This window comes from Mustela erminea, chromosome 11, assembly GCF_009829155.1.
Source record: "Mustela erminea isolate mMusErm1 chromosome 11, mMusErm1.Pri, whole genome shotgun sequence".
In the NCBI taxonomy this organism is placed as follows: domain Eukaryota; kingdom Metazoa; phylum Chordata; class Mammalia; order Carnivora; family Mustelidae; genus Mustela; species Mustela erminea.
The window spans coordinates 15,952,419-15,979,309 of NC_045624.1; the positions used below are offsets into that span (position 1 = coordinate 15,952,419).

At 44.9% G+C, this 26,891-nt stretch overlaps 1 protein-coding gene across 5 annotated transcripts in view; it reads left to right on the forward strand.

The window, feature by feature from the left end:
• DGKI (diacylglycerol kinase iota) overlaps positions 1-25,074 on the forward strand; it is a 440,859-nt gene extending 415,785 nt beyond the window's left edge. For all 5 annotated transcript variants that reach the window (XM_032304023.1, XM_032304024.1, XM_032304025.1 and 2 more), the window contains 4 exons: positions 3,247-3,367; positions 12,079-12,115; positions 13,773-13,872; positions 17,998-25,074. In XM_032304023.1, the coding sequence (XP_032159914.1) occupies positions 3,247-3,367; positions 12,079-12,115; positions 13,773-13,872; positions 17,998-18,114 (375 nt within the window). In that variant the 3' untranslated portion in view covers positions 18,115-25,074. The remainder of the gene's footprint in view (positions 1-3,246; positions 3,368-12,078; positions 12,116-13,772; positions 13,873-17,997) is intronic.
• The last annotated feature ends 1,817 nt before the right edge of the window (positions 25,075-26,891 follow it).

The following is a 26,891-nucleotide window of genomic DNA, read 5'->3' on the forward strand; positions in this document are numbered from 1 at the left end:
CCCCTGCCTATACTAGCTGAGTTGGAGGGGGAAGGGCAGTCTTTTGAGAAGTGGGCAGAGAGGGCCAGAGGAGTCTTTCCAGCATCTCCACATTGCCCAGCAGCGGAGAACATATGCAGGGGTACTGTGCTAGTTGTCTCGACTGGTTAACACGGGTGGCACGTTGCCCAGGTGCAGTGCTCACGATGTCCAGAAGTGGATTATTTGCAATTGAAAGGTTTCTTTTTAGACAGGTCTTGAAATGAGTGCATCTGTAAGAATTACCTGGACACCACTCAGAAATACATTCTCCAGGCCAGAGCCTACAGCTTCCAACATTATTACAGTTTTGTACTCGGGGGATCAGAGCTACCCGAAAGATGCTGCATCTGATCTCCCTCCAACACTTTAATTCATGCTTACATTTTCTTCGTTCAGAGGGAAGGAAGTGGCCGCTGCTGCCTCCAGAGGGAATGCACATTCTGGAGTCAGACTGCTGGGGTTCAGATCTTGGCTCTGCCATTCCCTGTTTGTGTGACTTTGTATAATTATCTCATTCTTCCTGTGCCTCAATTTCTTCATCGGTAAAATTGAATAATGTGGCCTGTCTCCTTTGTTGTGAGGATTAGCTGTAACAATACATGCCAAGCTCTTAAAACTGTTTCTATTCCATAGAAGGGACTCTAAGCTGCTAGCAGGTAGTGTTAGTCTGTGTTTTTTTAATAAACACAATGGAGATGCAAATACTCATTACACATGAGCATTCTAAAAGCTACATTTGGTCTCCTGTCATTTTTCAGGCACTGGGACTCATGAGTGCCCGTATATCCCTGTATAAACCACACTGGCATTGATCTGCTCTGTAATGTTGGTAACTGCGTAAGGCACAAGGCCACCAGCCTGTGTGGAGTGTGGTGCCATTACAGATCAAAAAAACAAACACCTTAAAAAGAGAGCTGAGAAGCAATGACCTTGGATGCAAGTTCTTTCAAAGCATCTGTTGAATCCACGGAGAAACCCCTGTGCTATCGTGTTAATAGGTTATTGACAGGAAAGAAATGGCACGAAGGGTGCAAACACCTTGATAAGCTGTCATCTTTAGACACATAAGCCCGGACATGGGGCCTGTGGCCCTGTGTGCATCCAGGAATCATCGCCCACAAGCAAAACGCACTCACCACGCAGTGTAGCTGGGAGTTCAGTGTTGTTGCCCAGCTGTGGACCGAAGCAGTATTATCCTGTATACCCTGCAAGGCCCTCTATTAAATGCCCTTGCAGAGCTTGTAAGTGGAAAAAAGTGTGCGAACTACATTTGAAATCTTCTCATTTCCTCTTGCATGTGCCTTTAGTCTAGGCAGCATATTTTCCAGGCCCCCGGGTACACAACCCCACTCTCCTTGTACTTAATAGAGGATTATTTGAAATGTGGGAAATGGCCATACTCCATGGGTCGTCTTCATTACAATCACGTCCTAAGTGCCTAAGAAATTACTCAACCGTATTTATTGAGAGGTTGAAATGCAGTGACGTGGAGTTTTTCCTTCTCATTCTTTTTCTCTCTTTCCTTCCCAAGTGTTTCTTCCCGTTTTCTTTCTTTTCCACCTTCTTCTGTTTGTCTAGTCTGTGCAGAAAGCAGAAGAAATATTAAATACTAAACCGTGTGTGTGTGTGTAAGAGAGAGAGTGCACAGCAGACAGCAGAGAAACGAGACCCCAGGAGCCGTCCAGTGGAAGGCAGCTGGGAGTGGCTGCCGTGGCCCTGAGCTGCATAAGATACCCACAGACTACCTGCATGTCCGCAGGGTCCCAAAAACCCACAGAAAGGCAACATCTGGGCCGCTGATGCACTGGGTCTCTGCTACTCCGTTGAGCCCAAATCTCTACGGATCTGCGTAAAAAGAAAGGGCGTGTCGTCGTAAGAATGATGTTGAACAGTACTGGATATGCATAGATTCTTTGTGGAAAACTGTTAACTACCTCTTGCTGTCCTCTAGCCTCGAAGTTTAGGGATAAATGTCCCCGTGTGTTCTTTACTCCCAATCAACTGTTCGTTTTTGGCCTATTTTTCTAGAAAGCCTTCCCCGAGTCTTTTTTTCACCCCGTGAGAAACTCCTTATGTTCTTCTCCATCCCTGCGTGTGTCTTTGACATCTGTCTTCCCCATGGATGGCAAGGTCTTGAGGCCAGGGACTGAGTCCTGTTCATCTTTGTTTCCCTGGCATCTGTCACATGGTGGTTCCATGGTTGGAGCTGAGTGAGACCATGAACTATGAGTCTACTTTCTTTGACCTTAGGAGATGCTTGATTTTTTTTTTTTTTTTTTTAAATAATGTGCCATCTACCTTCTTGGTGATAGATCCATTCCTTCTGCTTGGTACCTCCCGGCTTATTCTGTTCTTCTTTGTGCTAAAACTACCCTTTAGAAGTTCCAGAAAGACTCTTTTTGTTCTCCTATACGGCAGTTTGGAGAACGGGGACCCATTTACACTTTCTGTAATGTTCAGTATTTCATGAAATGAGACCACATCCTCATACCACCACGTGGTTCTCAGGCTACAAAATCTGTTGGTCGTTTTCCAGTCTGTTCTCACAATATAGGTATTTCAGGTTTCTCCCGCCACATTCTCCGAATCCCTTGGGTTCTCGTCTTGTGGATCCTTTCTAGCCTCACTGGGTGCAGGTTAGATGACTCGCAGAAGGCGTGCTGGCTGGCCTGCCGATCTAGGAGAAGGCTGTACACACGTGTGCCACCGTCTCCCACGGGAAAGGGGGAAGCAGCTTCCGCATTTGGTAGCTAGGTTCATTAGAGGCTGGAGAGAAACCATAGGCTCGGGAAGGAGCTTAGCTACCAGACACCAAGCTATTCCTGTCTCCGGCCTTAATTACTCTTTCACTCAAGAGAAAGCCGAGCCAACATAGGAAAGTGTTTCTTCTCTTTGCTGCCCTTCACTCTCTTGGGACAGCGACCAGTGCCCAGAAAAGAAAAAGACATCAAACAGAAAAGAAATAACTCATTCAGCACGTTTCAGCCTCCTTGGGCTGCTGAGAGCCCGCAGACCCTCTCCGGAGGGAGGGCAGGCGGACTCCGGCCCGCCAGCCGGCTGCTAACGCGGTCCCGGAACGTTGCTTTGTCCCTTTGACTTCCCCGTGTCCTCTGAGGCTAGAAACACTTGCGGTTTGCTACATCACTCTCATTTGATAACTGGTTAGCTGTACGTTCCCTTGTTCCGGACTCTGCCTGAGCTGCTTTTCCTGTGTCTCTTTCTCAGCTAATGGAAAGCTATAAAAATGGAGGCAGTCTGCTAATTCAGGGCCCGGACCACTGCTCCCTCCTTCACCACGCAGCCAAAACCGGCCACGGGGAGATCGTGAAATATATCCTGGACCACGGTAAGTAGGCGCAGCGAGCCAAGGGGCACTTCTCCACGAAGCAACTGAGCTGTCGAAGCGGGCTGTCTCCCCGGCTGTCCTTGGAACAGCAGAATTGGTCCCCACCTTTTAGCCGACACCCCTGGCTGCTGTGAAGCAGACGGAACCACAGACCGCCGACCCGTGTGGGTCGCTGTGACCCAACGGCTCCTCTAAGAATTCTCTTATCAAGGTCTTCAAGGGTATTGGGGAGCTGATTGATTGAAAAATAAAAGACAAGAACAAATGTGTCCTGACATAAGACACTGGATTGTTTTGGGAAGAGCTTTAAGTTGCCTAGTTGGGACCAGGTACCAAATCCATGTTTATAGCTCATCACTCTGAGGTTTTTTCCCAGCTTTTTGGCTTCTCTCTCTCTCTCTCTGTCATTTTTCCATTTGAATCTCATGCATCATTTCTACTTAAGCCACACTTCATTCTCTTTGAAAATACCTGGGACTCTCATGTCTTCCATGGTTAGATAGTTGCTAGAAGTAATAAGCACCTCAGCATCTTTATCTTTGAAGGCCCCATAAGGGGCATAAACACAGGGATACATCCCAAATCCTGACCATGATTATCAGCTTCCCACATTTATAGGGTTTCTAGGAATTAAGAGCTGGAATACAGGGAATAGTCTCCCTGGCTTAGCTGTTTTTGAAACAGCCTCTAGCTCTGCTAGATGTAGGTGCAGAGAGGTCCTGGAAGATTTTCTCTGAGCCCTCGCGGCGAGGCTGTGCCATCCAGATTCAGGCTGAAGAAAGTAAGTGTATTAGTAGACATGCACATTCCTTTTTGCTCCTCTTTTTTTTGAGGGAGAGAGGGAGTGCATGAGAGAGCATGCGTGCATGAGGGAAGCAGGAAGGAGAGAGAGAACTCAAGCAGGCACCACGCTCAGCACGGAGCCCAGCATGGCGCTCCATGACCCTGAGGTCATGACCTGAGCTGAAATCAAGTCACACGCTTAACCGACTAAGTCAGCCAGGCGCTCTGCTCCTGTTTTTATTCAGTTCAGCCAACATGTCTTGTAGTCAGCAAGTATTTGCGGAGTGCTTAACAGGAGCTACCTGTTACAGACCAGTGTGTACACACACACACACACAGACACGATAATCACTATTTTTAGGCAGTTAAGGCTAAAAAAAACATATAATCTAATGCAGAATTCAATTGAAAACACCTATACAGAACTGTTTAAGGAGCTGCAAATCATCTGTGGCCAGATTTAACCTACCATCCTCCCTTACCCTCTGTCTTCTTCAGTTGAAAATGATGAGCTTACCTCCTCAGTATCCTGAATTACTGTCCCACCTACAATCCCCTGGACCTTGGCTTTTATATTTTGCTTTGGTTCTGGGTCCTCAGGTTGATTAGCAACAATAATTCCTTCTATTTGCAAGTTCTTCAACAACAACAGTTTCCCCCTTTCTAAGCCTGAGTATGATCTGTGCAATATTTGGGACATACTTACACTAAAAACAAAACCCAAACTCCTCTCCTCAGTTGCATGCCCCCAGGGGCATGAGTGATGAGACATGGGATGATATTAGTCTAAACCATAGATTTTCACTTCTCCCACTTTTTCCACGGCCTTAAATAACAGGGCCTCTGAAAGGTTGCGGTTTCAAACCCCATCTGTGGTTTGGTGCACGCGCCCGTTGCCCCGCGGTGTATGAAGCTGGAATGTTACTCTCTCAGTGCCGTAACCAAAGCCTGACGTTCCAGTACTAAACTCCTTTCTCTTCCATCCCCAGCATCTCTCGCAAAGGGTGAATCACACAATACAGCTCTCTATCCCTGTCAAAACGGAAGGACAATAAAGCAATCTGTTAATTTGGGGGGGAGGTGGCTGTTTGTTTTTCCAGTTTTTTGGGGGGGGTTAGATTTTATAAATTAGTTGGTTTAATATTTATGATAATGAGAAAAGCAAGTGGAGATCATCTCACCTCTACTTCCCTCACAGGCAAGCAGCTCCCACAGTCAAGGTCACGGTCACAGTCACGAGAGGCCTCTGATTCCCTCCCCGCCTCACCAGGGTCTCTCACTGACCAGTACATACCTGAGAGAGAGACTGGAGATACGAAGCACACTCCATCTTTCTGTGCGAAAATAAAAGCTCAAGCTGCTCTCCAGTCCAAGAATCAGGACAGTTTTAAGGGATGGTAGTTTTTTAGCCTTTCTGTGCTATAGTCAAATAGTGGGAACTAACTCGTTGTTGATTTCTTACTGAAACCAGCATTTATCAACCTACTAGGCATGGTCGATTTCAGCCTGAACGCTGATCTCCATATTTCTACTGACTCAGGAGTATTCCTGAAGCTCTCTTGACATGGCCCGCCTACGTCAGCAGGTTCCTCAAGAACGAAGCGCTTCAGCTGCCCGGTTTTCATTGCTGCCGTTCGTTTTAACCTCTTCGGTCGCTGATGACAATTTGTATTAGCCTGTGCACGTGGAGACTGCAAACTCTTTTTTGCAGAAAAATTTGTCTCTTTTAAATGATAGACACCCCTGTAAATTATAGTGTTCTCGGAGGCAGGGACAAGCTCCTGGACAAGCATAACCCTCTCTCTGCTCTGTAGCCATCCTCTTAACGTGACCCCTGCTCCGTGAAATAATCTTTCCTAATTTTATGTCGTGGCAGCTCTAGAATCCCCTTGGTCTGACAAGGAAAACAGCCTTTTCCAAGAGGCCTCCAGGAGGCCAGGGTTCAGAATGTACAGCAGCCGTGACAATGTGTTTATAAATAGCCTCAGATTTGCGGTAGACAAGTCTGATCCATTTGAATTCATGTAAATGGGAAAAGAGTACAATTTTACCTGGTGCCAAAGATGGAGAGGGACACTCCTCGCCAATCTCCAGTGCTGCAAAACTTTAAGAGTTTTAGTTTCTCTCTCTCTCTCTCTCTTTTTTTTTTCCTAATCCAGTTTAAGTCTTTCCTGTGGCTTCACATAATATAAATCGTAAAGTTTGTTCAAAGACCTGATGATCAAGTTGCCTTCTTGACAAGGGTTCTGAGAAGTCCGTGGGCCCCTTTCAAGGGGCCTGCGAGGCAAGGGGCTTCTTTGTGCCCCGCACCCTTGCTCAGGTGGGAGCCCCCTCCCCTCTGCTTTGCCCCCCTCTTCACAGGTCATTTATGGTGAGCAGTGGGGCCCACAGTCAGGAGGACGCCCCCCCTTTCCCCCAGGCTCCACACTAAGCAACGTCTTTCTCATCTAAGCGTCTTTTAAAACGGGGCTGTGGGCGAGGGGCGGGAGCGTATCGCGGCTCTGAAAAGCCACAGGCGGCTTGAATTTTTCTCTGTCCTGCATCTTCTTTGGGACTTTCTCTCAAATGCACAGCCTGCTGATTTCCTTTATGAAAAACTGGAATTTGGGCCTCGGGAGGGTTGCGGAGAGAATGGAGGAGGAAGGGAACTCAAATTCCACCGGGACAGCGTGGAGAGGGAAGGACCCCGAGGGGGTTCCAGCCCGGGTCCCCCAGTGGTTCCTGCTTTTCAGCTCCTTTCAACCATATTTTCTGCCCACTCCCTCCTCCTTCTTTGTGCCCCTCCGAGAGACTTTTGTGTTGCTTTAGGCTTTTACCACCCTGCACATTGTGCTCCTTTGTTTTTATTCTCCCGCTCCCACCCCTGGGCCCCCCTACGGTGTGTCCTGATAGAAATCTCACTCATGCATTTCCTTTTTGATTTCAATGGCTTATTTTGTCTTCCCCCATTTTCTGTCTCTAGTCTTTTTTTTTTTTTTTCTTTTTCTTTACCCCCCTTTTTCGGCCTCTGGTCCCCGAGAGAAACGACCACCATCCCCCTGGGACAGGATGATGGTGCTGTTAGAATTCCCAGTGCCAGCTCTCCCCACATCTGTGCGGCTTTTGTCCTGGGGCAGAGGAGGATTTGGAATGGTCTGCTGGCAGCGTCAGGGAGACTAATGGGAAATGAGTCCGGGGACAGAGAGGCCGTGGGGAGGTGGAAGGAATAGCAAAGGGGATTTGGATGCCTTGGTGTGGGAAGCAAACTAAAGCATGCACGTGACGGAAGACATATCCTATAGGATTCAGGGACGGTGTTGAAGACAGGGCTGCTCCAGCAAGAGCTGGGGCGTCCAGTGAGCACCGGCCAGCACACTTGCAGTTTGGAAAGCTTGACTGCCTAACCTCTCGTTCCATTTCCCATGTTGGGAGCTTGGTGAAGTCTGGCTTCCTTTTGCATTTCCTGGCTTTCCCCCAAATACTGATGTGTCTCTCCTCTTAGTACATTCCCCCCTTATTTTTCAGACTGTTTCCTATATAGCACAGTCTTTGGAATCCATGTTACATTTATGGATCTTTCTTTGAGGAAAAACTAGGATGCTGGCTGGGATCCACATTGATTTTTAAATGTTTTCATTCATTCATTAAAAGAAGTCAATTCTGCCCCCATGAACTTTTGAGAAAAAATTTTACAGCGATAGCCACTGCTAACTCTTAGGGTTCGAATTGCTTTGTTTGCGTTAACACATTTAATTCTTAAAACAATCCTCCATCGTGAACGCTCTTATCTCCTTCTGGCAGAGGGTGACAGCTGAAGCACAGTGGTGTTAGGCTACTTGCCAAGACCCATATGTAGTATATGGTCTCTGCCCTCCATAGTTCCAAAACCCGGTGAGGGTCGATCGATAGAAGTATTACATGCAGGGTTCCCGTGACAGCTGGTGCAGAGCTGTACGATCGATCGTCTGCCTCTGAAAGTTTCATGGAGAAACGTGCACACGTGTCCCTTCGATCGGGACTGGACCGTTGTTTTCTGGTGTAGGTCAGGTGCAGGGCTGAGTGCGGACATTGTAGTAAACCCTAGGAGGGACGGAGAACCAAGACGTCCTTTTACATTCAGGGAATACACGTGAGCTCGCAGCTCACAGTGTCGTGAAATTTCTTCCAGTTCCCTAAGGGAGATGGCATGATATCCACAACCAGACCATATGCACACCTAAAATATACAATAAGCCCTGCGTCCGCATATTCAGCATGGATAGAAGTTGGAAGAATTCCATCCTCTTTTCTTTCTCTTGGGCTCTCCCTTATGAGTGAGACTCAAATTAACTTTCCAAAAATCCTAGATGCTATTTTTTTGGAACTACTTTTTCCTTTAAAGAGACTTTAAAGAGACTTTGTGAGGGCTGTGTGGATTCTTTTGGGTGTCTCTGGCCAAATCGGAAGATTGGAGAATCCACGCTACTCACCTGCACGGGGCACTACTATAAACGGCACAAAATACGACGGAAGGAGCTCCCAGCAGGTCACGGACAGGAAGGGAAGCTCCAGCCTGTTCTTGGGCGGCACTTGGCACTTAGTGAAGCCTCTTCTCATTTCCTCCTCGGAACCCCCCTCTCGCCGGCATTATGCAAACACAGTTATTTTCCAGCAGATTGAGAAATTATTAGACGAGGTGTCCATGCTATTCAAAGCCGCTCCGGACCCCTCCTGTCATCAGTTCACTGCTATCGTTGCCCGTTCATGGGCGATTTGCCCGACAGTGTTCAAAACGTTCTGCTCTCTTGTGATGACATAGATTGACAGGAAGAGGAGGAAACTTTGGGTTAATTAAGTCCATCATCCCAGAGCCCATTCCACTCACGAAACCTATAATTGGAGTTTTGTTAGGTTTTAATTAAGAGAAAGAGTATCTCATTTTAGGAGCAGCGCCGCTTCCTCTCACCTCTGTCAGCCTCCAAGGACTAAAAGGAGGGAAGGGGAAAGTGAGAGGCAGCTACAGGCATGCGGGGCGCACAGACCGGAGAATCAGTCTCTCATGGTTCGGGGCTGGCTGCGTTTATGGGGATTTTTATAAAACACTCAGGGAACAAGGACTCTTCTCTTCCTCGTCTCCACTTCCAGAGTGTCAAATGATGATGGTTTTAGCACAGATTTAGCTGGGCCTGCAGCCTCTCTCCGACATGACATGGTGGTATGGACCCTGAAGCCATGGGTGCGGCTCTGAGGGCTAAGGGGGAGGAGGGTGCAGCCTCTGGTGCCTGAACAGGCTTGCACTCACAGGGGCTGGCGGAACGGAGCTGCCGTGAGTGCCATGGGGCTGGGTTGCTCCCGTTCACGGAGCTGCTTTCCAAAGGAATGGCTTCAGAGGTTCCCTCAAGGTGGCCGGCACCCTCTGTGTGGACCGCTGGACACTATAAGCACTCTTGTTCTTGACCTTGTGGAGAAATCCCCGCCAGCCATTGAGGGGGTCTGGAGCACTGGTTCTCGGGACATGGAATCTGAGTCAACAAGTAGCTTCAGAAGTCAATGGAGATAAATGCAGAGCCCAGGACACTCCCTCCGTCCACGGATGCTCCGCATCTCAGCTTAGTGTAATCTGCTTCCGGCGGAGAGTAGGACCCTTCAGATCCAAACTTCAGGCATGGCATGCAGCGGCCCAGCTCCCATTTTAAACATATGGCTTATATTAACTTAACGAAACCGCACAACAGTCCTGATAAATACTATCAATGCTTCTTTATCGTCCTTGGCCATTGAGAGACTAAGAGTAAATGAACTTGCCCGAGATCCAGTAAGTGCCAGGTAGAGCCCGAATTTGGAAGCAAGGAGGTTCAGCTCCGGTACCCATCGCCACACTGTACCGTCTTGCCCTTCCGTGGGTGTTTGTTGTGGATATTATCATTCATGCTTCCTTAGAACCACAAGACTGAGGAAGAAAAATAAAGGAGTTAAGTCTTTGCTAAGTCCTTAATGTAGGATGGGTGCTGGAAAAATACTAAATATTCTTCCACGGCAGGGATTTGGTATAATTCATTTAGGGAGAGAGGTATAGGCCTGAAAAGCAAATACATAATACAAGGGTGGAACCAAGTCCGTGTCACAGGAGCGCAGAGAGGGGAGAGAGTCTTTCTGTCAAAGCTGGTCTCTGCAGAAGGCCTGTCACAGACTGGGCTTCACAGGAAGGGTAACATTTAGGTGTGTGGCTAGAAAAGAGAAGGTTGTTCTGGATCAGGACAGTGGAGGGAATAAGCTCTGCAAGCTGGGGAGAGCCCAAGAGACAGGCTGGTGATGGCACAGCTACCCGTTGAATTGATATAAAAAAATGGGACCTGGAGCGAATTGAGGAAGGTCGGTTCCAGGTGAAAGACCGCTGACCTTCACGGTTGACCACTTGGGAGTGAGCAGTCAGTACGCTGAATTGGAAACCTGGAAATCCGAATGAAAAGAGAGATTTTCATTTTTCTTAGTAACTGTTTCGGTATGCTAATTACGCTCCAGGCAGAGACCAATTAGGAAGCCTAATTTGTCAAATAGGACAAAGGGAAGAGGCGAATAGGGCAGAGGGTATGAGGGAAGAGTCACGTGGCCTAGACGGCCAGTAGATGTGAAAGAAGAGGCAGCTTCTTGGATGACCGGGAGGATTGTGAAGGTCCCACAGCACCCTCGGTCATCCTCTTGGCCAGTGACTTTCCATGGTTGGAAAGTCCTAACCTCTTCCCTTTCTTCTTTTTACGTAATAAGTAATCACATAAGCACATTTTCAGTGATAATGATACCTGACAAGACAGTCAGGAAATCAACAGGGTCCTATTTCTAAAGACTAGAATGCTCAATACCTAGAACTGCGTTCGGCACATCCAAGCCCATTTATTCATTAATCCAAACAAACATGTAAGCGTCTGCTTGGTCCCAGGCTCCATGCCAGGCACTGAGGAAGGACGTAGTGGTAAACAAAGCATAGGCCACAGCTTCAAAGGGGTTTACCGGAGTCTAGTTGTACAGAGAGACAAATCAGCAGGTGGTTTTATTACGGTTTGAATGTCATGATCGCTAATTACATAGCCCTTCCCGTCTAGGACAATCTCAATTTGGATGATGAATTATGTCATCCTCCCAATTAGAGGACAAGGGTTAGTGTCCAAAGTGAGGGGGCATATAGGCTGAACATTTAATGCAGAATTCGGAGTAGAGATTGTAGAGGGCTTTATGGGAAATGTGTCTCAGCTGATACCTGCAGACTGATTAGAGTACAGGAGGGCTGGGGAGGGCAGCAGTGGTGCAGAAGGTAGAAAGGTGGCCATTCCAAGCATTGTTGGCAGATTGAATGATTTAATTGTTGAGCAAATAGAATATCATCAGTGCACACACCCACTGGACATTTCCATTCCTAAGGAAGCCTCTATAACCATTTGGTGTTTATACATAACATTTCTTCTAGGTCTTTGAAGGGAAATTTTATGAAAAATACAATTTTACTCTGTTTCTAGAAGATAGATATTGGACTGGATGATATCTATGGTATCTTGTAGCTTTAAAATCATACTGTATAAAAGCCCATCTCAAACAATCTGCCGCTGGGGAATGATAATCCTTAAAGCCCACCAACGTGTCCCTGTCCTCCCAAGGTAACCCTTTAGTTATTTCTCACTTATTCTATTCTGATGGATTTTATTTCTTCAACCTGGTTGAAAGCTGTTTTAAAAGCATAGCCTGTATCATCCCATGCATATTGGTCGGTGGTGGTTGAGAAGTTGGTGAGTGAGAATAGAGAAAACCTGTCTTTTCGGGGGGCGGAGCGGGGGAGGTGGTCCTATTATCCCTCCCACCGAGTGACTCTACTTCATTCACCTTTCCAAGGTGTTTTAATTCTGTGACTATAGATTTTTTGTGTTAATGGTTAGTTTCTGGATTTATTTTTGATGGCGTCTTCCTTTCCTCTTCTTTAGGACCTTCTGAGTTATTGGATATGGCAGACAGCGAAACGTGAGTGTTGCCTTTGTTACATAGTCTAGATTATTTTCTTCAGAGAGTATTTGGAGGAGAAGGTAGTCTATAGAGCCTACAACAGATAATTTAAATGTCAGTGGTAAGAAGTTCACTTTCCATTGTATTTATAACCAGGCAGGGCTAATCTTCTCAATCAAGAATCACACAATAAAAATTGATGACAAGAATGATAATGACTGCATGCACAGTTGCCACTGTTCATCATTTAGAGCTTCCTATGCGCAAGGTAGTTTTGCACAGTGCATCATAGACTGCTGAAAAGTCTAAATAAATACATCTACCTTTTTTATTTACTCTTTCTCAACTGGGGTTTGTGAGAAAATTTCGTCCTAATACCCTATAGCGTGCTTTGTTTGTAATGAAACCTATACTGGGTCTGGAATGCAACAAGGTGTATGCAGCCATTGGAGAATTAAGAATATAGTCATTCCAACCATTTTTATGTTCTGTGGTTCAGATGGGAAACTCTCGTTGAGAAGATCATCCTCTCTGGGGTGGTCCTCAAACTCATGATGTTTGTTTTCAACTTTTTTTATTCCTAGGGAAGCAAAATAGCTCCTCCTCCCCAAGTAGGAACAAAGAAAGGCTAACCGTCTCCCCCCGAGAGCCTTATAGAAAGCACTATAAAACTTCAAAGACATTTGAAAGGAGATAAAAATGGGTGGGGAGGAGCTCAGTAGGTCTGGAGGAGGGAAAGGAGAAAAGAGTAGGATGGAAGCTGAGTGGAAAGGATAGACTTCTCTGGTTATGACTGACTAGAAAGGGAACACACCGTCCGTTGTGACAGAGACTTTGTCCGCTCACCCCAACCTATTGGCAAGGCTGTCACTTATGCATTTGTTCTAAGGACCGCATTTGATTTTCCATACGCTTTGGCCTTAAACACCTTTTCAGTATTGGACTCAGAATGGAAATCTCCTCCTCCCTGGACTGCCCCATAGAGGGGGTGGAAATGGCTACTTAGCTTTGCCATCTTCCTGCGGCCAACAGGGGAGAGCTCATGTTCCCAGCTCCCCCAGATGTCCTCTGTGGTGGCCCATGCACTCCCACCGGCCATTCACACGGCATCAGTAGGTTGGGTGGCATGGGTTGACCTGGTCCTTCCACGCCAAGTCCCCCAGAGACACTCCGCCAAGGGCCAGATGATGGTGTGCCAAGCCCTGCGTTGAGCTGCTGGAAAGGCCTCTGGTCTCCCATGCCTGCCCCATATGTCCCTGATCTGGTGCCCCTATGTTCTGCCTGAACGTGTCCACAGAGGACATCGTTTCATGGGGCTAGGCCTGGTCTCCCGTCTCCCACATCAGTGTGTTCAGCAGTGCTACTGGGTGTTACCTAAATCCAACGCTAGTGGTTGAAAACAAAATCACTCAGCCTAGTTAACACTGTGAGACAAGCGACTGGTGTCAGATAATTATGGTTCGTTGATGACTGAAGGCATTTTTAGACACCCCCTCACCCACCTCCCCCAAAGGCGCCCAGCCCCCGGTCTCCGCTGCGGATAGGGAAGGAGGCACAGAACGCCAGCAGCAGGGATAGGAAGCTACCCTCACCCCCTCCCTGCCGCCTCCGCCCCCACTCCCAACCCTGCCCCCAACCCCTTTATGGGTGGTTTCCCATTTCATCTTTGATTTAGGGGTGAGACCGCACTGCACAAGGCTGCCTGCCAGCGGAACCGGGCTGTGTGCCAGCTTCTGGTGGACGCGGGAGCATCTCTGAGAAAGACGGACTCCAAGGTAACTCGAGGAGTGAGGGCAAACATCCTCCCGCCGGGCACGATCGCTGGCCCCATCGCCTTCACTTGTGCCGGCAGCAAAGGCATCCTTTCTGTGCTTATGGAAGTGCCTGGGGCTTTGGAAAAAGGAGGAAAAAATAAAGTGCTTCATTTAGAGAAACTGTAGTTTAAATGTATAAGCACAAAGGGGAAGGGTGTGTGCTTGCCTATGGGACTTTATAAACCTCTGAATGTGCTGGCCTTGGGACTTTGAGGTTGTCCTGCCCCCCAGCCAGCAGCCAAGTTGTGGGGAGGTGAGGTTCAAAGCCCTGGGAAAGGGGTAGAAGACACCGGCCTGCTTTGGAATTTCTCCTTCAGCGACTTTATCTAGAGTAGCTTCCGATCTGTGATTTCTGTGGCCCCGCGTCCGGGTGTCCAGGTCATTAGCTGTCTCTGTCAGGGTAGTCAGCCGGAGAGAGGGTTACTGCCTTAAATCTGGTGCCTTTATGTTGGCTTTTTATTTTTAAAAAAGTTTCTTTCTCCTTATTTTCGTATATTTTTCCCTAAAAGTTAACCCCTGAAGTTAGGGTGGGAATTTCATCAATGCGGAAACTGAAACCAAAAGAGAGCTCTGTGCCCTGAGACCAGGAGCTGAGCCTGAAGCCAAACTCAGCTCTTTTGAGCCCCAGCCCAGCAGATGAGTCGTTCTCACGTGGGGACAGAGCACTCCCCGGATCCAACGGGATGGAGGAGGCAACAAAGCAATAAAGTGGGGTTTTCTCCCATGGTTTGCCTAATGTCTTTGTCTTACAGTGGTCCTCTGGCATCGGGACCTGAAGCATGGTTGGTTTCCCTGCAGCAAAAGGCATGTCAGTCTGGATTTAAAGCGTGTTCCTATCTTGAGGGCAGTGAGGCCAGAAACTGATAGTGTGACCTACATGCCGACCTTGAGGGGAAAGATGCCCACAGGTAGAGGTCGGGTGTCAGGAGAAACTCCACTCGGGAGATCTGAGATCAGGCTGTACCAGGAGTCGTTCTTTTACAGAAAGCACCAAGGAAAGGCCTGGAAGCTGGAGCAGAGGAAGAGGTAAAGCTCAGTGCAGCCCCAGGACTGTAGCCCAGGAGAAGGGACGGGGGGGGGGGGGGGGGGGGGGACAGTTAATACAGAACATCGGTACCACAGAGGAGACCGAGCAGCTCTGAGAAACCATCCTGGGTAGACGCAAAGAAAGGACAAACCGTTTAACTGTAGAGAGTTGCAGAGAAGAATTTTAACATAAAGATAAGGGTTTCATTAAGCTAAGGCAGTGCATAACCTAAGTTTGGAGCCGATGAATGTAGCCGAGGAACACAGACCTGTTCCTTATAGGACTTGAGCCCCACGAGACCTCTTGAAGTGACGAGCACCTGCTTTGGTCCATTTTCCCCCGGGGTGTCCTACAACTGCAGTGAGCGCCATAAAATAACTTTGTCTCCCGCGTGGACCTCTTTTCCTTCTAACCCAGTTCTGAGCCAGCAGCACTGCCTGATTCTCCACGCTACCGACAGCCCACCAGATCCCTGCTCTCCAAGGGAGGTCCCGGCTGCCTGGGTTCCTCGCTAGGGCTGTCGGACATGCTAAGCTGTGTCTGTTACCTGTCTGGTTAGCTAAGTGGGTGTAGGGTCATTTGAAACCGAGGAGCAGCTAAGGGCTCCGTGGGATATTCTTCCCAGATGATATTTGCGCTTAAACTCTTCATCGTGTAACCCGATGGAGAAACACCAACCCTCTAGGCAGGATTGGGGAGGCCTCGGTTTCAGGGAGGTTTGGCTTGGCTGGGCCGACTCCCCTCACAGGGTGGCAGTTGTCTACTTAACCATGCAAAGGACTGCTCTTACCTCAGAAAATCAAAGGAAAAGAGGAACAATGGGAAAGAAACAAAAGACTGGGCAGGACACCAGGCCCCTGAGCAGAGTCTTGTTTATCTTTCTAAGTTTCCGAATCAGATAAATGGGCTCCACATTCCTTGAGATTTTGTTCTCTTTTGTTGAGTGTGTGTGTGCTTTTTTCCAAAACACCGCTTCCTTATTTTTATGATTATGAATATAGTGCATTCTTATGTAGAAAACTCTAGCAATGCAAAGAATATCTAAAAAGATTAAAATCATGAGAAATCTCACACTCTATGACCTATATACTATTAACATTTTAATGATCTCTCTTCACATGTAGGTATGCCTGTTTTTCTCTCTCATTTTTTTTTTTAAGTCAGTGAAGTCCTACTGTTTTTTCATGCTATTGTAGAATGCTTGTGTCTCCCAACATTGTGTTCTAGAAGTCTTACCATATGAAATAGTCTACGCTTCATCCTTTCGGGAGATCTGTTAATTTTTCCATTTTGTAATTTTATGCTAAGTTAAGCAGAACATGATAATTATGACTGGATCTTTTCCTAGATTTTTTTTTTCTTTTTTGGAGAGAAGCAATGTCTTAAGAATTTTCCTTGATGCGGAATAGTTCCTTTAAAAACCAACTCAAGGGCCACCTCGGTTCACCTCTCTGAATACCTGGAAGCTAGTAATTCCAACTTCATTAATATTGAAGACCAGATAGTCTATTAATACTGTAAGCAAGATGTAAAAACTTACTGTAGGAACTTTAAGCTAGCAGTTCAATATTAAATCCCAGATAAATAAGTAAAATTTTAGAAAGAATCCAGAGCCACTGTTACTTTCCTTTTATCCTCTACCCACTTACCCTTGTAAGCTACAGGGAACAGGCTTAATTGAACTTGACACTCACCATTGTAGTGACTCAGATGGAGGCTGAGAAGCCTGCAGTAATTTTTGTAATACTCGTGTGCACTTATACATGGAGCTGTTTCTTTGGTACAATGACCATGCCTCCATCTTTTTGAATTTAATATCACTATTTACATAGATAAAGCCATATCACTGAACAAAAATTAGAAGACTCGGCGAGTGTTCGGTAATATCTTTATGCATGCAAAAGAATGGAGACCTTCCTTCCTTCTACTACTGAATTCTATCTGTTGACCTCCTTCAAGATATATCATGTGGGTGTATCAATATACACACGGCTTTAGAGTAGGCTGCAAGAAATGATACAATCTTTTAAGATGATGTAGAAGAACATTGCATGACATAAATTTTTGATAAATATATCAAATCCACTTAATAAAGTGAAAAAAGTGTGTTATATAATAGGATGTAAACAGAGTATGGGGTTTTTTTTTAACTTTTTTTTTTTTTTGAGAGAAAAAGTGCAAGGGGGGAGGGGTGGAGGAAGAAGAAAAGAGAGAATCTTCAGCAGACTCTGCACTCAGCACGGAGCCCAACATGGGGCTTGATCTCAGAGCTCTGAGATCATGACCTGAGCTGAAATCAAGAGACCAATGTTTAACTGATTGAGCCACCCAGGTATCCCATAGTATGGTTTTCTGTTTATAAAAATTTTCTGTGTAGAGCCATAGAAAAAGACAAATTGGCTACTCTGTGGAAGGTTAACAGCGGTTAATTATCTTAGTGTAGTATAGGAATTAATGGTGATTTTTATTTTCTTCCTCAAAATTTTGTGCTTTTCCAAGTTTATTTAATCAATATTTAACACTTTTATAGTCCAAAATTGACTCTCTTTTTGGAGAGATGAGATATTCTGAATTGGAAAAACTTAACTGAAGACTTTGAAACCAGCAAAGAAACATTTTTAGATCATTTACAAGGATCTGGTCCTCTCATTGTCTGCTTGCTGCTTCCCAGGGTTTAGCATCGTGGAAGCGTCTGGCGTCAGAAGTCCAAATGCCTACTTCCTACTTTTCTGTTCAGTGATTTCTCTTGCCCTTCTCCCAGAAAGAATTGGGGTTCCCAGACTCAGGGTGCCACACCACTTCCTGCTGTGGACTCAGTTTCTCTGAACCCCACTTTCCTCAGATGTAAGCCCCACCGGTCAAGTGATCTTGCCTTTCTCTCGAACTTACCTACCTCATGTGTTTAATGTGGCAATAGATTTGAAAGTGTCTTGTCAACTCTAAAACCATAAGCATGGAAAAATCCTTTAGTGAGTAAACTTTGAACACCTCTTTGATTAAAAAAAAAAAAATCTCATTGCAAGTATTTATGTCTCTTTCCTTCCCATTGTCACCTTTAGGGTAAGACACCTCAAGACAGAGCTCAGCAAGCTGGAGACCCAGATTTGGCTGCTTACCTAGAAAGCCGCCAGAACTATAAGATCATTGGCCATGAGGACCTGGAAACTGCTGTTTGACCCTGGTAGATCGCAAAGAGAACCTGAGCAAGTGTATCACCTGTGCCCTCCCGGCAATTGGGCAGCTCCCCTGGAAGAAGCTGTTGGAATCCACAAATATGTCTTTCTCTGCAAGAATCTAGCTGAGACCATGCCACCAGTTGTTAAGGGCTACCAGACATGCAACAGAACATGATAGCCCACTGAGGAAGAGGCAGGATACCTGGAGATTTGTGGAATACACATTCCACAAAATTTGATCCTTATTGCTTCCAGCAAGTAGCATGAACTGCTGTGTTCACCTGTATAATTTATTTTCGAGATTCACAGGATGTTCATACAAATGGCACTGCTCCCTCCTCCCCTATGCATTCACGATTCCTCCGTACCACACAATTCTACTGCAACTACCCACCATTCCAAAAAAAAAAAAAAAAAAAAAAAATACGATCTGCTGTCTTTACACTCAGTCTCTGAAGACCACAAGACACTCTGGAGGTCTCTGAAAGCCCTCTGGATGTCCTGCAAAAATGCAACTGTAAAGCTGCTCCCATTTCCAAGACGAAATATACCAAGACTATTAGTGATTCTTTGCATGTCTCCCCTCCCTCCCTCGTCCCTTGTCATTCTGTAGGAGCTGGGAGGTGCCACATGGATAATGTCTACGTGTGTGCTGTATCTCTAAGGTATGGCGAGGTGGCATGGGAGGGAACCCGGGGGCCGGCCCTGGCTGCAGGGATGTTGCTGATTGCCACGAAGGACTGGTTCAGCTTGGGCTGTTTGCACAACCCCATACTGCCTACGTGTAGCCATCTTTGCCTTTTGCTGTGATAGAGACAAGCAAAGGATTAAATGAAGGCCCACGGCTGGTTTGGCAGAATCACTGGATTTTAAGTGCTGTTGAAGTTGCTGAGCAGAAAACCATGTGTGGGGACTGTGGTTACAGGAAATGGAGCACTGTGACAGCATTTGCTTCTAGACTTTCTCGAGTGATGATAGAAAGCAGGCTAATTGACTTGAAATAAAACAGCCAATGCAAAAGTAGCAACATATGTCAAAATAACTCACTTAAGCGAGAACACAGTCACTGGCGTGTTGCACGGAGGCAAATAAGTAGAGACTCTTGGGTGTAGTAGTGAGAGGGGTCCCGTTTTAGGTTTTCCTTCTAAGTGTTTGGTTTTCATTACCCCGAGTAAGCCTTATCCCAAGGACAAAGCCTTGTTTTATGAGTTCCATTGCCGGATTTCCAGGATGGCTGGGTCTTACCGATGGACGCTTCACCTTTTACTTGTCAGGTCCCAAAGGTCATGCCTGATGGCGCTGCAACCCCATTTCTTACATATGGGGTAGTCGAATTTATTCTTTTCTCTGTTTCCCCCTACCAGGAAATTCTTAGTAGAAACCCACTGTGGGAACCCTAACCAGAAATGTGTCTTCTGGCATTGGAATTACAACTTTGAATCCCACCGTAGATCACTTTGTACTTACCGGTCCCTCTAGTAGAGACTCTGTGATAACTACTAGAGCAGGAGGAAAGGGCTCCTAACTTTCAGTGAAGATGTCTACTTGACTTGGGCAGAAGTCAGAAATGAAAGTGGGTGATCCAGGGTTGTTTCAGACTAAAGCTGATGTCTTCTGAGCTTTCTTCCATTTCGTTCTTAGACATAAGCAAAGTGCTTTCCTAGCGTCTCTGCATGTGAACATATAAATGATTGTATTTCCACATTCACTTTAAAGGTCCAGAGGTGACGCATTGCTTACCTGAATCGCATTTTGGTCACATATCATTTTGAGAGGACACATAGGAAAACTGTATTAAGGAGAAATAGCTTCTCTGGGGATGGGGGTAAAGGATCTCTTTAGCTGTTTCAAAATCAAATTATTGGTGTCATTTCTAGCTGTGAAAGCATAGGTTGGTTATGAGTCATCTATTTCCATCTATCAGTGTTTGCGATGGAATTATCTGTTGGGTTTTATGCTGAGGTGAGGAGGATGGCAGTAGATTGTCTCCAGAAACTGGAAAAAAATAGGCTCCAGGAGAATTTAATCCCTGGGCTTCATCTGGGAGTTTTTCAGTTGGTAGGAATGTCAAAGAGAGGTGGTGATGACAGAAATATAGTCCTTGAAACAGACCGGAATCTGGCTTTGAATGGTGCCTTCCCTTCCCTAGATTGAGCCAAATAGTTGGCCACACAGTTGCTTACCCAGATCCCATCTCTGGGATGAAGGACTGTTTTCACCAACTACCATCTCCTATTTCTTTGTGATGTTTCAAAGCAGCCCAGAGAGAATTTATGGTATAGATGGCTACAGGCCAGTTTAAATAGGTCCAACTGAAGTCACAGTAAATTCCTGGTATGAAATAGATAAAGTAATGACTACTGTAGGGGTTCTGATACATTTGGAAATCACTCCAAGCTCCCCCCCACAAAAGAGTTCTGCATTATGGATGGGAAACTATGTACAGCCAAGGCAAATATCTTTTTGAAAAAGCAAAGACCCTCGGGACTTGGGTTTTCCAACAAAAGAACGTCAAAAATGAACAGAACGGATACATAGTTAATGGATTCAATATTAAACCTACCTCCTGTAGCATTTCTTAAAGTCCTGGCCTTCAGAAGGAGCTGGGGCCATATGCTCCAGGAGTTTCCAGCTCAGCTCAAGCATATAGTATCCCCTTTAGTGAGCCATCAGAAAGGGCAGAAACCAGTGGTCTGGCCCTGGTCTGTATCTGGAAACCCACAAACATTTAAAGGACATAAAACTGTATACTTACAGGAATACCATTTTCCACAAACCCTCTCAGGACAGGGCTGGAGCGTGGCTGGCTTAGCTGCCCGTTGTCCTCTGTGCTTGGCTCTGAAGAGCCCTTCGTGGGCAGATGCTTTCTGCTTGGGGCTTCCATTTGTGGATTTCGGTTGATAGGGAGGAGTGTGAGAAATGGAAAGTTACTTCAAGACAACAGGAGAGAACCTTCAGGTCATTATTTTCAGAACCACATATTCCGAAAGTACACATTTAATGGAATAGAACCTGGTTTAGAACCCAGCTTCCCCCAATGAAGCTGTGCTTTATCACATTCAGGGACTGATAGAAAACAAAAACAAACAACAGCAACAACAAAAGAAGCCAAGAAGGAAATAAACACCGTGGCCACAAATTTCACTTTGAGAGTTCTGGTTACCTTTATGGAGTCTATCACCTAAAACCAATGCAACTTCTGAAGAAGAGAAATTAGCTGACAACTGCATGGCCATGATCTTAGTGACTGCTGATAGAAAGCCCCCACACAACCCCTGGCTCCCTAGCCCATCATGGTGGCTGGCCTTAGCACGTAAGCGGATGTGTTGGCATTGGGAGATACAAGCAGTCTGCATTTGGACCTTGTAATAGTTTCTTTGCCTAAAGGATTTCTGACATTCATTTCCTAGACTTCTCATAATATCCAGGTTTTATAATAATGTTTTATTTTTTTTAACATGTCAATTTTATTTCAAATATATAGATTTTTTAATCATAAAGGTAGAACATGCTTTTTATAGGAAAAAAAAGTTCTAATAGCACAGATGAGAATCATGGGCAAGGTCAAGGTTTCCTCTGTGCTCCTATAGTGGCCTGAGTCCCACTCCCCAGAGATAAACAGTGTTAACACTGATCAACATTGTTGCTTACAAGTTATGTCAGAAAGACTCTGTACATACAGCTTGCCCCCCCAACACACACACATAGAAATGTATTTATTTGTATACATATGTATGTATGGTATGTATTTATAATATGCTATACACACTTTATTGTATAGGTTTCCAGTAAACAAAACATTTTTGAAGCATGCTAATCATCTCTCTATGTATAGTAAAGCAAGCAAAGAAAAGCTAACAGGAAATTTTCCTTTATTCTTTGTTGTTTTTACAGCTGCTAAGCTGAGTTCTCTTACTGCAGCCACTCCAATTACACATGGCGTTTGCTATTGCCTGCCTGTGTCATAAAATCCATGACCAAGAGGTCTTATGATTGTTTAGGTTACCTACCATGAAGCACGAGACCTACCTTAGCCCAGAGTCTGGTCTGTGCTATTTTTGGATCACAAATGGAGAGTTTATTTCTCTGTCAAGCTCGTTCCCCATTACAAGGCTGATTTTGCAGGGCTAACACTCCCTACGTTGCCTAATGATATTTAATGCGGGCATGCTGCTGCCAGGAAGGTTTAGGAACTTGAGTACGGGCTGGGGTCTGAGGAGCCTGGCTTCCTTCCTGTGGGAGTAGTTCACGAAAATCACTGAAAACAGTACCATCTTTAATTCATTTATGCTGTTTAAAAATGAGATAGATCATTGTTGAAATAATGCACCATAGCCATCAAATAAAACCAATTGCTCTATTTAAATGGGCTATTTTCAGTTTGGGTAAGAAAAATGTAGAACATGTATTAAATGAGAGACTTTTCTAATTGATTTTAAACACTTGTATAAAATCGTTTCTACCCAGGTCTCACTAGAGCCTTCTCTGAATCTCTCTACTTTATCGTTCTCTGAATTCCGTATTCAGCTGATTGCTGTAGTTTTTTCTCTGTCTGGTCTCTCAGATGGACTTTGGCCCCATCCCTTTCTGTGTCCTGGTCTTCACTGATCTCTAGTCCCTCTAGTTTCTGACCTTGTCAAGAGTCCTCCTGGACTTCCGACCACCACCTTCAGTCATTTTGTCATACAGACACCCAAATCTTGCCCAGGTATTCCACTCAAGATGGATCAGAATGAAATTACCCTCTGGGATAAGTATCCATTTTGCCTGAAGGACAAATATATGTCCACTGACTTTGATTACCCTATAAAGTTACAACATGCCTTATTCTGAGAAGCCACCTGCCATAGAAGTTTAGCACACATATGTCTTAGTCCTTCCGTGGTTGTCCACGATCATGGTGGCTTCTCCCACATCCAGTGATGTAAATCATGTGTTCCCCTAAATCACCTAGATGACTGGATTAGATACGTGTTATACCCCTAGTGGCCATCCATGGATTTTAGGCTGTCTCCCCAGAGTTTACTGAGAACCCTAAAAATAGGAACCGAGCAAGGAGGAGTGCCCTCAGAAAACCCACTCTCCCAGAACACATAGCACTGACCCAATCCCAGAAAGAAAGCAGAAAAAAAATAATTCTTAGGCTGTTGAAGCATTGTCATTTAGAGATTTGAATATTGAATGGTATCCTCACGGTAGACAGATTCTAAAGTCTATATATGTATTCAGGCATTCTGCATGCAATCATATGTTCGTGAATCAAGCATACATTTGTATATTTAATCATTTATATGAAAAGTAATTTATCCCTTGCTCTGCTGCAGGCAACATGCTAAGGATCTAAGAATGAAAGCAAGAGCCAAAACTCTTGAGTTCATGGAGCTGGCAACCTAGGAGAAGACAGATTCCAATAGCACATGGTACCAGGGAAGCATGCCCTGGGGAGCCCATCAGGCTTTTACATGCCAGTCACTCTTCAGCCAGCAATCTCTGAGTCCTATGAAATATGAGATGAGAATATAAATATTAAAGAAATTATATTTTGCATTTCTTTTTCCCAAGAGTCTTGGTCCTGTTCTTAAAAATGTATTTGCGACCAAGACTTCAAGATGAGACAGAAATACGACGCCAAAGGGAGCTAAAACTCAGGCTGTTTCTCAAGGATGGAACTAGAAGCAGTAGGCAGAATTTGCAGTGGGTTTTGACTGAATACAACAATGAAGTATAACTATTGTCCTAGAGTGGAGTGGGCAACCTTACAGAATTACACACGTTCAGCCCCTGGGATTGTTTGTGAACAGAGGCTCCCTGACCATCTGGAGGGATGCTGTGATTAGGAACCTTCATCTAAGGAGCTGAAATCAGATGCTGTGAGTTTTTGAAATTTTGGTTTTTTTTTTAAATGATGAATGGCCGGACTTCATTTTTAAAATTTATGAAAATCTTTGATTTTTTAATGTTTAGAACACCACATTGAGGGGAAAAATCTAAGAGAGAATGACTTTTGGTTCTCATTTAAAATATTATAAACCAACTAAGCCTGAATTTAAGAGCTAGTGCAAAGCAAACATACTCAGTGGTCTAACTTACTCCAAAATGCTTCTGGAAGCATCACGGATTTGGATGAATGTTCTTAGGCATTCTTAAGTCATATTAGAAATTGGTTTTACTATCTGTCCAATGTAAAAAAAAAAAAAAGTGCTGTGATTTTATATTCTCACAATTAAATGTAATCTACAACCACAGAAGAAAATTTTGCCTAAAAGATATTTGGGATCCAAGTGAATGGACACAAAAGACAACCGTGGAAAAATGCCTTTGCTTCTGCTACAGTCCTGATAACTGCTAGAGAGCACTCACCCATGCAGAGGAGTTATGGTTCTGAATGTTTTCCAGAGTTTTCCTCTTTTGAGCCAAATGACATCTGAAAGGGATCCCTATGTGGTGGGAACAACCAAAGCGATCTTGTTTCTCATTCTTTTAGTGAAACACATATAGCTTTCAAAAGAAAATAGTTGAAATAAGTCAAATGTATACTGCTTACTGTTATTATACTGTTTATTACAACTTCAGTCATGTTTTAAAATTTTTAGGGTTTTAGCATTTCGATGCCCTTTTAGCATTTCGATGCCCTTGTGACACCTTTGAGCTTCGGTACGAATCCATGAAATGGGTCATGCAGATCATGTTAGGTGAAAAAACCAAATCTTAACACAGTGAATTCAGCTTGCACAGATTCCTATGGTAAATGCTAGAACTGCGGCCAAAACGAACATCTCTGAATGTTACAGACTAACACGTCCACAGTAGATGTTTGCTGAGTAAACCATTTCTCCCCACCACCACCCTGCCCACTGCGTTCACTGCTGTTTAACATCATGCAGATTTCCATAGTTTAGAAGGTGTCTCCTTGAAAAGATAATGACTTAGCATCCCACAGCAAAAGTTGGGTAGAACTAAGGAAAATGTGAAGTTAAAAAGTCAAGAGTTTTTGCTATCAGTGGCCTATCAGGTTGGGCAAAGTTCAAGGGGGAAAAAGGTCAAATGTTTTGGTGCCTGGGTGGGTTTCACGAGCCGGTAACACTGAGGATGACTTCCAGGTTTCTCTATGACTCTCAACATTTTAAAGTGTTAGTACTGTCTTCTCTCCTTGGAAGTCACGATTGGAACAATATTTTAGAATTCTGTACCCATAAGTGTTAAAAATGGGCTTGCCATTCAAGACTTCTTTGCTGTAAGCGGGTGGCCATGCAAAGCTACATCTGTCCTACCATCACATGCACAGAGGTCTGATACACCTGTGGGAAGTTCTGCTGACTTTGAAATGGGAAGAACAAACAGACTGGAGAGATCCTTCAATTCCTGCTCTCATCTTTTACAAGGCACCTTGATGGGCAGCTCAGTGACCATGTAGAAGAAGGATGTTTGATCTGGAAAGAGGACAAAGCTAGATCAGGAACAGGAATGTTTGGAGGAGACAGGTGAAGAATGGTGAGATTCAAGTCCTCTAGGGCAGACAATATGCAGAAGAAAGCAAGGACAGAAGAATTCTGAACAGACATGAAAAGGAGGTGACTTTATTACTTCTAGAAGGATTTCTTTTTTTCTTAAACATTACACCTGGAAAAAATGGATGAGGCTTTCTGGGAAACAAAGTGACTTACTAGGGTTTGTTCTAGTATTTCAGCAAAAATTAACCACCAAATGAGGGAACAGGAGAAGGCACTTCCATAATTGTGAGGGAGCTTAGACTAAAAGACTCCTTTGATACTTTCTCATTTTAGATTTCTGTGACTTCAGACCCAAGCAGAACTCATTTAAAGCCCTCAGCCTCTTTAGGTTCCTGCCATGTTGATGGCAATTAAAGTTTTTCGTAAAAACACTAGTAATTGCAAAAATAGCCTGGATCATTGAGAAACAGGTTTTTCATGACACCGAAACAATTTGTTTTGCTTATATACACACCTGCATGTGTGCACACCCATGCGTGCACACACACACAGACACACAGAACTCTCTTTGTCCATTGCTAGCCAATTTCCAAATCTCCTGAGTAAGATATGTATTTCTACTAAGGCAGAACTGTCACAGGTTCAATAATTAAACAGAAAAAAAGGCTCTAGTGTACATTTTCCTACTTTCTACCCATTTGTTGTTTGGGGTATGTGGTTGTGGCTAGAGCTTAGAGAAGGAGCAGAAGATCTCTATTTTCTGGTAAAGAGGTATAGAGGCAGATTTTATAACTTATTGCCATTAAGTAGGACTTAGTCTTATATCACTAGGCTGGTGTTGCTATGTTTGTGGACTATAGTTTTCTTTTAAGTCCATTTTTTAAATCTTTTTAAAAGATTTATTTATTTTTAGAGAGAGCATGTGTGTGTGAATTGGGGGAGGGGCAGAGGGAGAGAATCTTTCATGCAGACTCCCCACTGAGTGAGGAGCCTAATGTAGGGCTCAGTCTCACAACCCATGAGATCATGACCCCCACACTTAACTGACTGAGCCACCCAGGTGCCCTGTGGACTATCCTTTTAATTGCCCATCCTCCCTTTCTTCTATAATAATAAGACTTGAGTTCTTAGATTTCAGGTTGGCTCGATGGAAGGCACTATAGAGGTAGTCTTCAAAAATGGACTCCTAGCTGGAATCTTGCTCAGAAAATGCTCCCAGTCCACCTTCTCCCCCACCTCACCCTTGCCCTGAAGGTGAAAGAAGAGCAGAGGTATGAGAAAAAAAGATTCTCAAGAGTGGGACAATAATAAGGCTCCAGTCTTCAC